General features: G+C 40.9%; 1 protein-coding gene across 7 annotated transcripts in view; it reads left to right on the top strand.

The window, feature by feature from the left end:
- CLASP1 (cytoplasmic linker associated protein 1) overlaps positions 1-13429 on the top strand; it is a 161954-nt gene extending 148525 nt beyond the window's left edge. For all 7 annotated transcript variants that reach the window (XM_081852507.1, XM_081852510.1, XM_081852508.1 and 4 more), the window contains 5 exons: positions 143-333; positions 2603-2731; positions 5490-5696; positions 11320-11436; positions 12806-13429. In XM_081852507.1, the coding sequence (XP_081708633.1) occupies positions 143-333; positions 2603-2731; positions 5490-5696; positions 11320-11436; positions 12806-12892 (731 nt within the window). In that variant the 3' untranslated portion in view covers positions 12893-13429. The remainder of the gene's footprint in view (positions 1-142; positions 334-2602; positions 2732-5489; positions 5697-11319; positions 11437-12805) is intronic.
- Positions 13430-13702: the final 273 nt, after the last annotated feature.

Raw genomic sequence — 13702 nt, 5'->3', positions numbered from 1 at the left:
ACGTGTATTGTAGCCAAAGGATGAGAGATAAATCATATTTATAGACGCTGTGAAGAAACAATGTGAATCTGTCTCATCCTCAACCATTTGCAGCAGTAGGTTCTGATTTGTCCTCATTGTGCTTTTCCTTTTCCCTTCTCAGTGCCCATTGATCATTCTGATTTGGTAGCTGATCTTTTAAAAGAGTTATCCAACCACAATGAGCGGGTAGAAGAACGGAAAGGGGCCCTTTTTGAGCTACTGAAGATTACAAGGGAAGACAACCTAGGAGTTTGGGAGGAGCATTTCAAGACCATTTTGCTGTTATTGCTGGAAACACTTGGAGACAAAGATGTAAGCTATCAACATAGGATCCAATATCTTTTAGGGATCTTTCAGGTGACACACATTTTCTACAGGAAATGGTGCCAAAGGGTGATGTTTTCCCTTTATATGTGGCTATTGTTTAGATGGAGTGGCAATACTGTGGTGGTTTGCTATCATTCATGTTTCCCAGGAATTCAAAGAAACTGGAACTAGCTGCTTTGGACGGGCTTCTCCAGAATACCTCAGACTGCTTTAAAAAAATGGTCCAAATCTGGTTTCCACCCCCCACCCCCTTAAAAAAAATTATCCATGTGTTCTGAGCAGCACTGGACAGTTGAGTCTTGCTGCTGTTTAAATTTCCTGTAATGCCTTCAAAGTAGCCTCATTCTGGGGCAAGATGTGAAATCAAAATGGCAGCCCCCAGCATTGCTGTGCACCTTTCTGGTTGCCACCCCTGCTGCCAAGTAAGCCTTTTGGAGGAGACGATCCCACCAGAGGGCATTTCAGTATGAACATGGCTGGTTATGAATGCTAGCACTAAGGAATAGCCATGCCTTTTAAAAGCACTGTGTGATCATTGTTGCCCTTTGGGTGAACACAGTTGCTACTGCCATAACTTCAGTTGTTTAAAAGATTTCTATCCTGCCCTTCAGCAAAGCCACCAGGTCAGTTTGCAAGAATGAGATGATGAAACAAATAGAATAATAGAAACTTCATTATCCTTCATTCTATTTTCTTGTTTTATGAGAGGAAGTGGACATTCCAGCCTCTGAAATTTTCAGTTTGGTCATCACATCTTACCAATCGCCTTTGGGTTTCTGAGCACTGTACCAAAGCAATCAATGGAATCATTTCTTAGTTGTTGAGCAAAATGTAGTGGTGTCACCCAGCTTGCCTTGACAGCATTATAATACAGCAACTAGGTAAACCAAAGGTAGCCAGACTTTAGTTTGTTGCACTTGAGGATATGGTCTGAACTTACAAGGGCCCTTGGCTTACATTTCACAGGCAAATAACTGGCAGCATTCAATATTATGCCGGCTGGTTTCCATCTCCCCCACCCCCTGGCCTACCACCACAAAATAAAAACTGAAACACTAGCACTTCACCACTGAACGTTTACTCAGTTGATATGAAGTATCTGAAGTAGTGCCCATGGTTTTACCTGTTTGAAATGCCATCAAACTATTATTCTGAAAGCAGCAGTCTGTTGCATGCCAGTTATTGTCTGCTATTAGTGTCTACCAGTTATTGTTGTCATAGATGCGTCAGAAGATTTATTCAGGGTATGAGTCATGTTCTAGCCTGTGAATTGAGCAGGTGAATACTCAAAGCATCAGGATGTACTGAAAAAGTTCAGCCAGGAGCAAGTTAAGCTCAGTGCTCCTCTGTTGAAACCGTAGGCACTGTTTGGAATGGCCGTCATCCAAAAGCATAACTCAACAGTTATATAACTTGAGCAGTTGTTCCTAGTATTCTTGTTTGTAACATCAGTAAATGGCAAGGCTGGGGTGGAAGTACACCGAATGACAAGAACTGTGATAGAAATGCTGGATAGATTTATTGCAATATAAAATAGAACAGTACTTGGGTTTGCTATGCTTAACAATAGTTGTAGCTCTTCTGAATGCAGTGAGACAAGAGGAGTACAAACTTATCTTAACTGAATTTCAGTAGGCAATGTGTTGGATTTTATTTTTGGTATTAACATGCATTTAAGAAACATACAGGATCAGAACTTTGCATATCTCTTCTTGAGATTCTTAACAATGGGTAGCTGAGATAAAGTGACCCACAGAATATAGAATCTAGAAAATCCCAGCCTTCATTTTAAAACAGAATCTGCCTCTTATACTTGAGTCAATACATTTAAGAGCATGGTGACAGCTCAGAAACTAAAAGGTACATGAAAAGTCAAGTTATTCCCCACCCACCCAGTGTTATGGATTATAATTCTTTTGTGTTTTGTTCAAATGTTTTAAATTTTGGGAGGTTAACAGACACAGAAGCAGAATATAATAATTCTGCATATAAATTGCTCACTGTTAGGTAGCATTTACCTAGTTCTGATATATAACTGAATTTTGCAAATGAGTTGAGACCCATGATGTGTGGTTTTGAGGGATCCTCATTGCTAAGCAAGTGCCTCATAACCCTAATGCTCCCCTTTTCTTGGTCTAAAAGATTTCTCCCCAAAATAGAAACTGTGTCAGTCCTAGCAATACACACTTTATGCTAGTCATTTTGAAAAACTAAATGATCTCTTCTCCAACATGTGCTTCTTCTTTTGATTTAGCATTCAATAAGAGCCTTGGCACTGAGGGTGTTGCGAGAAATCTTGAGAAACCAGCCTGCAAGGTTTAAGAACTATGCTGAACTAACTATCATGAAGACTCTGGAAGCACATAAAGATTCTCACAAAGAGGTGAGGTGGCTGTTTTGTTGCTGCTGGAGAAGCTCTGTTGTCTAGGGCTTGTTGGCAAGAGACTCATCTCAGCCTTCTTAATGGTCAAAGCTTAACTTCAAAGGCTGACAGATATTTCTGTGCCTGTTCTACATAAAACGAATTGTAGTAGACAGGAACCTAAATGCCAAGGAAAAGTATTAAAATAGAATGGGTGGTGGTTAATGCTAATACTACTCAGGGTAGACTCATTGAAATTAATGGAGATTAATAGCAGGGGGTCAACTCTGAGTACAACTGTGTACTGTAGGGTTACTTTAAAGTAACATCTGAGGCATTTTATAGAGAAATGGGGGTGGGGTGGGAATAGGATTCTTGGCCGCAAAATGGGAGTAATAGGCAAACAAGGCTACAGGAGACAGCCATGTAACCCGTGCAGGATTATAGCTTGAAGCACAAGGTGGCATTATCCGGTTAAGCAAGCAACATGGGAACAAAATGTTTAAAGACTGTCTTAAAAAGGAGGACCAGAAAATATTTAATCCGTTTAATAAATCAGCATGTCTGATAAACCAGAGTCTCCACATGACACTAATTTTTTTGTAACAGCATTTAACAGCAGTTGTAAACTGATTTCCAGATAAAGCAGCTGGACAAAACATTTTGTTCTGAAGGAGTGCCTTTATTGGCAGGCATCTCCCAAGCACACATTCTTTTTGATTCACCTTGACTCTGTGCCCTTGTTGGGTTTGTTTTTTTTTCCTTCTTCTTCCCCGAATCACCTCCACAAGTGAGTGGAAAAGCTTGTCATCTCCCAAAGCTTTCTCCGCCGGTTTTTTCCCTTTTTGTCTAAAACACTTTTGTACAATTGTGTCACAGAGTATCAAAATTATGTATAGTGCTTAAATTGCTTCAAACTCTTATGCTCTCATTGCCACTTGTGTGCATTTGTGAATATATAAAGCACCAACTTTTGAGCTATCAATAAGTATAGACATGCATCCCGCTCCAGAAATCAATGTATGTGTTCAGGCATATCTTGTGGGTGGTTGTATTCATTACAGTTGTGTAAAGTGCAAAGAAAGGTAGATATAGACTCAGTACTGAAGAGCTCAGTATGTATGTTTAGCTTAAGTGTGAGAGCCAGTGTGGTGTAGTGGTTAAGAGCGGTAGTCTCCTAATCTGGGGAACCGGGTTCGCGTCTCCGCTCCTCCACATGCAGCTGCTGGGTGACCTTGGGCCAGTCACACTTTGAAGTCTCTCAGCCCCACTCACCTCACAGAGTGTTTGTTGTGGGGGAGGAAGGGAAAGGAGAATGTTAGCCACTTTGAGACTCCTGAAGGTGAGTGAAAGGCGGGATATCAAATCCAAACTCCTCCTCCTCCTCCTCCTCCTCCTCCTCCTCCTCCTCCTCCTCCTCCTCCTCCTCCTCTCTTCTTCTTCTTCTTCTTCTTCTTCTTCTTCTTCTTCTTCTTCTTCTTCAATTGTACCTTTTGTGGGTGAGAATCAGTCCTCCAATTCCTTTTTCCTATGGAATTATGGATTTTCACTTCACCTTCATGTTGAACTGGTGGAATTTGCTAAAATAGTTGCCCTTTTTAAAAGTAAAAAGCAAGTCAAATATTTCAGTTCTGTCACTTGTAAAAATTACGGGTGCCATTGTTTCTGATGAATGTACCTGTCATCCTTACAGGAATGGGTATTTATAGATATCTGAATTACCAAAATATTTAATTATTTTTAATGTGTATTTTTGTGAAATCTTAAACATATACCAAACAGTCTGCACTTTCTTAAGCAAAGAAATGCATGTACAGTCATTAAACTTTCATATTACTTTGTCCTATTTGTGTGGCAAACAATCTTAGTTGTTATACAGTGAAATGTACATGTACAGAATAAATGTATATACAGCCTTAGAATTATATTAACCATGTTACAGTGTGACAGTGCAGGAAAACATACTAAAAGGTCTGGTATCTTAACTTGAGGAAAATATAATATTGAACAAATTAGTGTATATCTGAAACCATAATTGGTTCTTTTTATCATACATTATTTTATCATACAGCCTAATAAATTTGCTCCAGATGTGGAGAGGATGGATGAAACAAATCATTTTGTCGCATAAAGATACCTAAACTTAATTTGCTTTTCCTCAAACAGTCACATAACAAATACTTTCAATTCATTACACAGAGCATATCTGGGGCTGTCTTCAAGCCCCAAAATACAGAGTATACAAACCTAAGATAAGTCAGTGGCTTCAGAAAGCTGTGAGGTCCACCTTTCTTCTTAATGCTACCTTCAGCTATACATTATCCTGCAGTGTTTGTTTCTTCTGGCACATTTCATAAGCATTAAAATAAAAAATTGGGAAGGTCCTGCCATGCCTACCATTGTTGGTATTTGTCTGTCTCAAGAGACAAGGCAAAAGTGTCATCAGGAGTAAACTCAAACCATTCTGTAACTCAACTCAAACTATCTGTAACTCAAACCATTCAAGAGTTACAACACCTGCTGTGGCTGTAGAGACCGATACAAGAGAGACATGTTTTATTGCAGTTGGGGCAATACAGAAAACTGCATTTTGTGACTATCACCAATCTATTACGTGTGTAGATTCAAAACGCATTCTCTAACATCAGTACAATAACCTAGTTCTAGAGGACTGCTGGGTCATGCTAAGTTTTAGAAATGGAAATGTATGGGTTTTCTGTGCAGTACTAATCTGTAAAATGTAAATCTCTCCCCCACCCCCCCTTTCCCCAAATTCTAGGTTGTGAGAGCTGCTGAGGAAGCCGCTTCCACCCTGGCCAGCTCCATCCACCCTGAGCAGTGCATCAAAGTGCTGTGCCCCATCATTCAGACAGCTGACTATCCAATCAATCTGGCCGCTATTAAAATGCAAACAAAAGTCATTGAGAGGATCTCAAAGGAGTCTTTGCATCAACTTCTTCAAGACATCATCCCTGGCCTGTTGCAGGTATGCTACCCTGAATGAACACATTTAGTCCGCACAAACCAAATATTATTTAACATTTCTTTGTCAGGTAGTAAGAGCCACTCATTATATATTATATATGTATAATTTTTATAAGCGATTTTCCAATGCACATGCATTGTCTCTTTCTTCAGGCTGTGTTTTCTGCAGATCAGTTACATTTGTGTTATATGTAGGGTTGGGAAGAAAAGGGGGGTGGGAGAGAGGGGGTGGTAAGGCTAATGTTCTTTTACTTAGTGTATGTGTGACGTTTTTGTGTCAGCATCACTTGGGTAGGTATCTCTTGGAGGAAGGTTGCCCCTGGGGTGGTGGACTCGATGTCTTTCAGGGAGATGCCTCTCATATTTAGGTTAAGGTCACCTTCCAGAACTGCTTTCCCTTCGGAGGAGGAGAGGAATTTGTTTGGTGTTTTCTGGATGAACTCCCGTTGTTTTGAGTTTGGAGTATATATGGAGCCAATTGTCAGTTTAGTTTTGCCTTCTAGCATCCCTTTTGTCTTTTAGCACTGTTGTGGCTTTAAAATTCAGGTCTCTGCTAAGTCTCTACTAAGTATTATGCCTTTCCTGAGCCAGCTGCAACTCTAGAGTAGAGTCAGTGGGGCGGTGAGGGGGTGTGGATCTAAGGCAGGTGTGTTGCCTCCAGATGTTGCTGAATTACAACTCCTATCGGCTCCAGCAAGTACAGTAAATGGATAGGTGCAATGGGATTCGTAGTTCCCCACACCTGTTCTAAATGTCCCAACTTGCCCCCAAACCCTCACTCGGCTATATAGCACCTCCCTGGTTTAGTTTTGTGACCATCTGACAGTGTATGTTCTTAAACTATGTTTTCTTCCATTAGTCTTTTTAGGGATGTTGTGGCCCATCAGCCCCAGTCAGCGTGGCAGATGGTATGGGATGATGGGAATTGTAGTCCACAGTACCTGGAAGGCATCGCATTGGCAACTCCTATACAGTCTGGGTCCTGTATATCTTAGGAGAGCACCTGTTGAACTCTCTCCCTCTCCTTTACGATCTACTGGATGAGCCCTGCTTAATGTTTCTGAAAACTGGAAGAAACTTATTTTATTGGCTGTGTTATGAATCACTTATCCATGCAGTGTACCATAAAGATAATTTAAACACTAAGAATACACAAGGTTGCTATGGTTAAAAAAAAGTTCGTTTGCAGTAGTTGCCTTTCACGCATCTCACAGGATAGCTTGATGTCTAAATATATGCTCCCGCCTGATCATTTCCTGGCGCTTTCTCAGGTTATTTGAAGATAGGCTCTTTCATCTGCTCTCTCCCACCCTCCCACAGCCAGTAGCCTGAGATGGCAGTTGGTTGAGGGAGGGGCCAGTAAGCTGGAACCGCCATTGGGAGCTATAGGTCAGGCAGCTCTCATGACTTTGTTTCTCCTTACCTCAGGGCAACCTGGATGGTTTTTTTTTTGAAGAAATAAGAAATAAAAAGTAAAAATCAGTTGGAGGACTTTTTCTGGTTTTGCCCATGATTTGGAGTTATTTAGCTAGAGAAACTTATAGGGTCTGGCCTGCAATGTTTTTGGTTTTTTTGTTTGGCCATTTTAAGGTTCTCTTGTGATTTGGTTCCTGAACAATTCAGATTAGTACCATATTTATGGTTTGGGTTTGGGTTTTTTATGAGTATAATAAGAATATATCAGCCAAAGTGAATTGTATTCTCTTGACCCAAGCCTCCAATAGCATGGCGAAGTTGGCAGCTACGTTTTATGGGTTCTCTTTCCTCTGAAAGTTACTAGACACGTTTTTCTCTTGTACAAAGTCAGAGGCGCAGCCATGTGTTTGAGGTGGACAAGAACCACGTTATAAGCAGGGAACTCTGGCAGAGTTCCAGCTGACTCATTCAGTATCCTCGGTTGTTGTATGGCGCACATGATGTCAAGGCGTATTCAGAAACAGAGGTTCTTCCTCCCTCTGCGCAGCTGACTCTCTGCTTGAAAGATTATTGCGGCAATGTTCTTCCACACCTTTGTGCCCTCAGATGGCACATAACCATCATGAAAGCAGAGTGCTGCTTTAAAATGCTCTACTGGCTCTCCCCCTCCCCACCCCGGTTGAATCAATATTTTGATATGTATCACAGACACAACTGCCCTCATTCCTGGTATCAGACAGTTGTGAAAACGGGACGGTGTGTTCTCCCCTCTCACCTATCAGTACACTGAAACTGGCAAGTTTTGCCTTCTTGTAAATGTTGGTCACACTTTCTGAGCTCCCAAGTTCTCATGAGTGATTTACTACACCACACAGTTTGCAAAACAAAAGCGCTGGTGCCTTGGGGAGGTTACAGTTCATTTCCCGTTGTGTCCTAAGAGGCAAATTGAACTGTTACATGCAAATATGTGCTGTGAAGGTGATTTTTAAAAAAATCAAAACCACAGGAGGGACAACTTTGAAAACTGGCCAGTGAATGAGAAGTTTAAGTATCTCCTGCTCCCCACCACTCCTTTCACACTGCAACTTCTGAGGCTGCTTTTAATTTTTTTAAAAAACAGGCACCCTTTGGGGCTTTGTTATACACATTTATGTGTAATATACAGTTTAGCCCTGAAGTGTTCATTCATTCAGTTGGCCTTATCTGTTTCCCCGTAACTCCTGAGATGAAGCCTTCAGTCCAGCTGAAGGGGTGCCTCCATATGTTGTTGGATTCCAGTTCTCATCAGAGCCATGATAACCTCCCAGCAGCCTGAAACAGCCTTTTCATTGGACTGAATCTCCTTTTTTTTTAGTTCATGAAAGTTTCAAAGATGCAGTTAAGTTAGGTGGTGCATTTGAACTTCCCCATCTGGATTTGTTCCCCAGGTTGTCTACTTGTTTTTGTCTGGAGGGTCGTGTTGGTTAGGGTGAGAGCTGCCCCCACTTGGAATTCTTCCTCTAGAGTGTGTTGTGTCTTTTGCTCTGAGAGAAAAATCAATGAACTTTTGGTGTTGCTCATTAAGATATGACCAGAGATTTAAAGCCATACAGTTGGTGTCACTTCCAGTGAGATCTGGCCATATAATAATGCCTGGCTATTGCATATAACCATGTTCAGTTCTGAACTTCAAGAGTTGTAGCAAAGCCAAAAGACCCTTTTGGCAGCAGAATGAAGCAGAAAGAAAACTCTCTTGAGTGTTTCAGAAGCTTCTTCTCTCTGCAAGACCTGTGTTAGAAGGCGAGGTGAAACCCAGTGCCTGGGAGAGTCATTGGATTGTGTCGCATCTTTTACAATGTGACTCAAGTTGTTTCTCCTCAGTCTTTTTAAAAATACTGTTTCATCATATTCACACAGTTCATGGAATAAAAACTGTTTTAAAAATAGCTCAAAGAAGGCACAGAGCTGTATAAGTCAAGCAAATTATTACCTTGTCAAGATGAAGTCAAATGTATAATTATAAAAAAGTCAATTTATAATGAACTTCACCCTTGTTTAGCATGATGTGGCCTGCCCTTTTCTTCAATTGAGGCCAGTTCGTCATTTTCTGGCTACAACGCTACATTGACTCAGATGGAGAGAGAATCTTAAAAGGCCAATATTAACCAAATGGTTGATGGCTACAGATGACCACCTTCTTGCGTAGTTTCAGTTGCCAGGCAATAGGATTCTAAGTGCCTACCAAGTGGGTCATCTGAATCTGTCCTAAATCAGGGAGCAAAAAGTTGATTTGCAGCCTGGAAACAGGGCCCAGGAATTTAACCCTAATTGGACACCTGCTCTGGAAATGAGAAATAACACCGGTATTTTTATACTTCTGCCTCATTTGATGAGGATTCTTGCCTTAGTCTTGCTTCATAAATACCATTCCCCTTTAGTGTCTGGCAACAGGAGAAGGGGTGGGAATATGGTCTGAAGATAGTTGTAGCCTTCTCCCAGCAGAGGTCACTCTGAGCCAAGGGCACAGGAAGACCAAAAGCTCTGTCCTTCTGCCAGGGCCTTTCCAGAAGCTGATTTTAGTGCAATAATTTCACAGCTGTGACTCAGTTGCTGTGTGCGATCCAGGCATCATTCTGCAATGTTTTGCTTCTGTTGAGACCACAATTTTTAAATCCCCCACAGCTGTTTCCTCTATTGGTATTGACCTGCCTTCGAAAAAACTAAATAAAAAATCACGAATCTTTAAAAAGCAATGGCTTTTTGAAGTGGCTGAGCTCTTGCAAAGGCTTGATGCTATTTGTTGTAGAGGAGTGTGAGTGATGCAGTGAAAAAGCACATCGCTTCAATAGGAGTAAAAGTTTTTTAAAAGCTAAAATGTAGTGTTCCCCAAACGGTGTGCATATTATGAGGGAGGCGGTGTGTTCTCTGGCACTAGTGATGTTACAGGCACTGTCTTATAGGAAACAAAGCACTCGCAAAACTGCATTTCATACAGCACCCACCTGAAGCATGCAAATACCTCTCTTGTTTCTTGGGGGGACTTATTTTGATTGTAATCCAGCCAGCACTCGTCACCAGGGATCACTATTAGAAGGAATGCTATGAAGTATAAAGAAAACGTAGAAAAATAAGGAAGCTGGGGGGGGGGGAGTTAAAGGGGGAAACCTAAGGAAGCAATCTGTCTGTCTTGCGCGCGCACACGCGCACACCCACCCACCCACCCCAAATAAAGACAAGTGAGGATTGAGCAGGCTCAGGGGCCACAGAATACGAATGTCTGGATGGAGCATGGGATGAAAAACAGTGGGGAGCAGGAATTGAATTGAGTGTCCTGAAAAAGGACATGGGTGACTGGGTAGAGTAATGCACTGCAAGATTTTGTTGCAGGTTTCACTGAGTGGCCTTATTTTTTAATTTTTCAGTGCACTGTTCTATATCACTGCATTTTTTCTTTTACAAAAAAACATTTTTAGCGTATTATAACTTATAATAAATTTATTGGTCAGAATTCGTTCTTGGGTTTTTGGTGTTCTTTTAAGGTTAACCTTCTTATCTGTACAAAGTTGATGTTCCTTTTACAAATGCAAATATAGGAACGCCTTCCCTGTCCCAGGCAAGTATGACTCAGCCTTCTGGGAATTCGTTACCGAAAAGGCTGCTTCCTGAAGTTGAATAACCTGCATTTCGGTGGGTTAAGGAAGGGTTAACTGGTACTAGAGAGAAGCAGACCGCTGCCCAGTCCTTGGCTAATAAACCCACAGTATGAGCCCAACCTTCCATGCAGGGGGATTCTTGGGTGCTGGGGCTACCAGTTCTTTCCTGTGAGCCAGGCTGGTAATCTGCTGTCTGTGGAGAGCTTATGTAGTTCCTGAAGCCATATGTCACTTTTCCTATTTATTCTGTCAGGTTTTTGGGCACGCCAGTTTTCAAGGGAAGGGAGGAGAGAAGGGGAACCCCCTTCCAGGTTGGAGAAATCTTGTAACAATACTTGTTTGATCTGTTTTATATTTGCTTTATGATTTTCTTTCGCAGGCTATCTTGAAAATTATCTTTTTTAAAATCATCATCATCATGTTGGGACTAGGTTTCTCTGTGTCCCTGCATATTTTAATTGTTCTCATTTGAAAGTGTACTACAAACCCACTCCACTAGCTCCTAACCCTGAAGGAAGAGAGAACTTGTGAAGAAACCTTTCGATTCTCATGACTCCCTCCGTTGTTTCCATATAGGGCTATGACAACACAGAAAGCAGTGTTCGCAAAGCCAGTGTATTTTGCCTCGTGGCAATCTATTCTGTTATTGGTGAAGAACTGAAGCCTCACCTTGCACAGCTCACTGGGAGTAAGGTACGTGCGGCCTCTTGATTTTGAAACACATGCAGTTCCTGTAACTTTAAGCACAGTCAGTAGGCAAAATCAGGAGCAGTTGTTCCCAAGCATTTTGCTGGCTTCACAAACATTCAGGAACAGCATACTCATATATGTAGTTGGTTACTGGCCTTTCAAGAGTGTATTTTGGCTAGTTCAAGATGGAGGAGCATCTGCCATATATGTTAGCCCGGAAAAGAGTCCCCTATAATATAAAATGGCCTTGCTCAGCCACAGCAGCGTTTGGGAGGAATCAATAGTTGTGGCACACACAAAATGGCAAAGTGACAGAATGGGCCTGGCAAGCTGATATGTTCCTCCACTGTATTCTTTTTGTGCAGGGACCAGCCATTTTCTTCTATTTTTTATTAGTTGCCTCATAAAATAAATTTGCTAAAAAACGAAAGTAAAATCATTGACAATAAAGCCATATGACAGTAAAAAAAAATCCTCAGTCACCTTTCAATGAACTGCTATTCATTGAAAGAGAACAATTTGAAAATGATTCATAGATGGTACTTAACTCTGAGTAGGTTGGCTAAGATTTTTAAGACAGAATCAGATAAGTGTTGGAAGTGTAAAGAAGTGAAGAGAACATTCTTCCACTTGTGGTGGACATGTAAAAAGGTAAAGGGGTATTGGGAAATGATTTATAATGAATTGGAAAAAATATTTAAAATTACTTTACCAAAAAAAAAACCAGAGTCCTTTTTGTTGGGGGGTAACCCAAACTGAAATTCCCTGGTGTCAGAAAAGGTTATTTATGTATGCAACAACTGCAGCCCATGTTTTGTTAGCCCCAAATGGAAAGTGAGCCAGGTCCCAACTAAAGAGGATTAGCAACTTAAATTGACAGAATATACACAATTTGCAGATTTAACATATAGAATAAGAGCAAGAAGAACATACGTTTAAAGAAGATTGGAAAACATTTATTGAATATATGGAAAATAACTGTATACAGCTGAAAACGCTGCCAGCATTAAGATAAATTCAACAGAGTAAACAATTTTTGATGGATGTAAAAGTGGAAAATTGATTTGAACGGTTATAGTAAAATATGCAGGGATGTATGATATGTAAATTGAACCATGGAAAGAGAAGGGGGGGAGTCACTGGATATTTTAAAGTTTGTAAAATGTTTATCTGAAATTGTAAAACAGAAAATTTGATGAAAATTACAACCATTGAGTGCCTACGCTAAAGTCAGGGATCCATGAGTCACATTGAACTCAGTGCGACTTACTTCCAGGCTGACACACATAGGACTGCACTGTGAAAGACCCATTCTGAACTGGAAGCAAATTAATGAAGAGGCGTGGGTGTTACTGTGTCTCCTTTCTTTCAGATGAAGCTCCTCAACTTGTACATAAAGAGGGCCCAGACCACCAACAGCAACAGCAGCTCATCTTCAGATGTTTCCACGCACAGTTAATGGAGATCTTTGGACATGCCTGTAGACATAGAAGCCATCAGCTGTGCCTCTCAGAGACCCTCCCCTCATCAGCACGCTCCACCTGCTGATGGAGGCCATGCAGATATTTATTGCAATCAGTATTTTTAGTCCTTTTAAAAGCTTTCTATGGTAGGATATTATTGTTACTGAATGTAAAGGAAGCAAGGCCTGGGTTGCAGTCTTCTTCATTTGGAAAAAAAAAAAAGGCGATAGAACACACCATGGTTAAACACACTGCAGTTATCCACTGACGTTTTGGGGGTCATACTTACAGTAGACTCATTGAAATCAATGGGCTTAAGTTCATCATGTGAATTGATTTCAGTGGATCTACCTTGAGTATGACTTCTTGGATTCAGACCTTGGGTTTTTTATTAGGTTGTGCTTGTATTGGTCAAACATTTGACTAGTTCCTCCTGTTCCTCTAATTTCAGGAATGTGTCCTTGTTTCAGAGATGAGGTTAAAATTTAGAATGGCCTCACTTGGGTTTTTCGGGAGAAAGCCCTACATTCTTTTTTAAAAAAGGAAAGGAAACTAGGCCCCTCAACTCACTTTTTAAAATTATTACAGGGGGGAAACACCAACACAAACCAATTGTATAGTACCATCATCTGAGTGACACCGGTCATGGAAATTCCCTGAGAGATCTCAGCAAACTTGCAATGGTGCCGTTTATATAGGGCAGATGCACTTACCCTACTATAACCCATTTAAGACCCGCCTCTGTGTAGATGTTTCAATTATCTGATTATTATTTTTAGCACATGCTGAGAAACATTTTTTCAAAG

The sequence above is a fragment of the Podarcis erhardii genome (genome assembly GCF_964252035.2).
Source record: "Podarcis erhardii genome assembly, chromosome: 1".
NCBI classification, from domain to species: Eukaryota; Metazoa; Chordata; class Lepidosauria; order Squamata; family Lacertidae; genus Podarcis; species Podarcis erhardii.
This window is presented reverse-complemented; position numbering and strand designations above follow the sequence as displayed.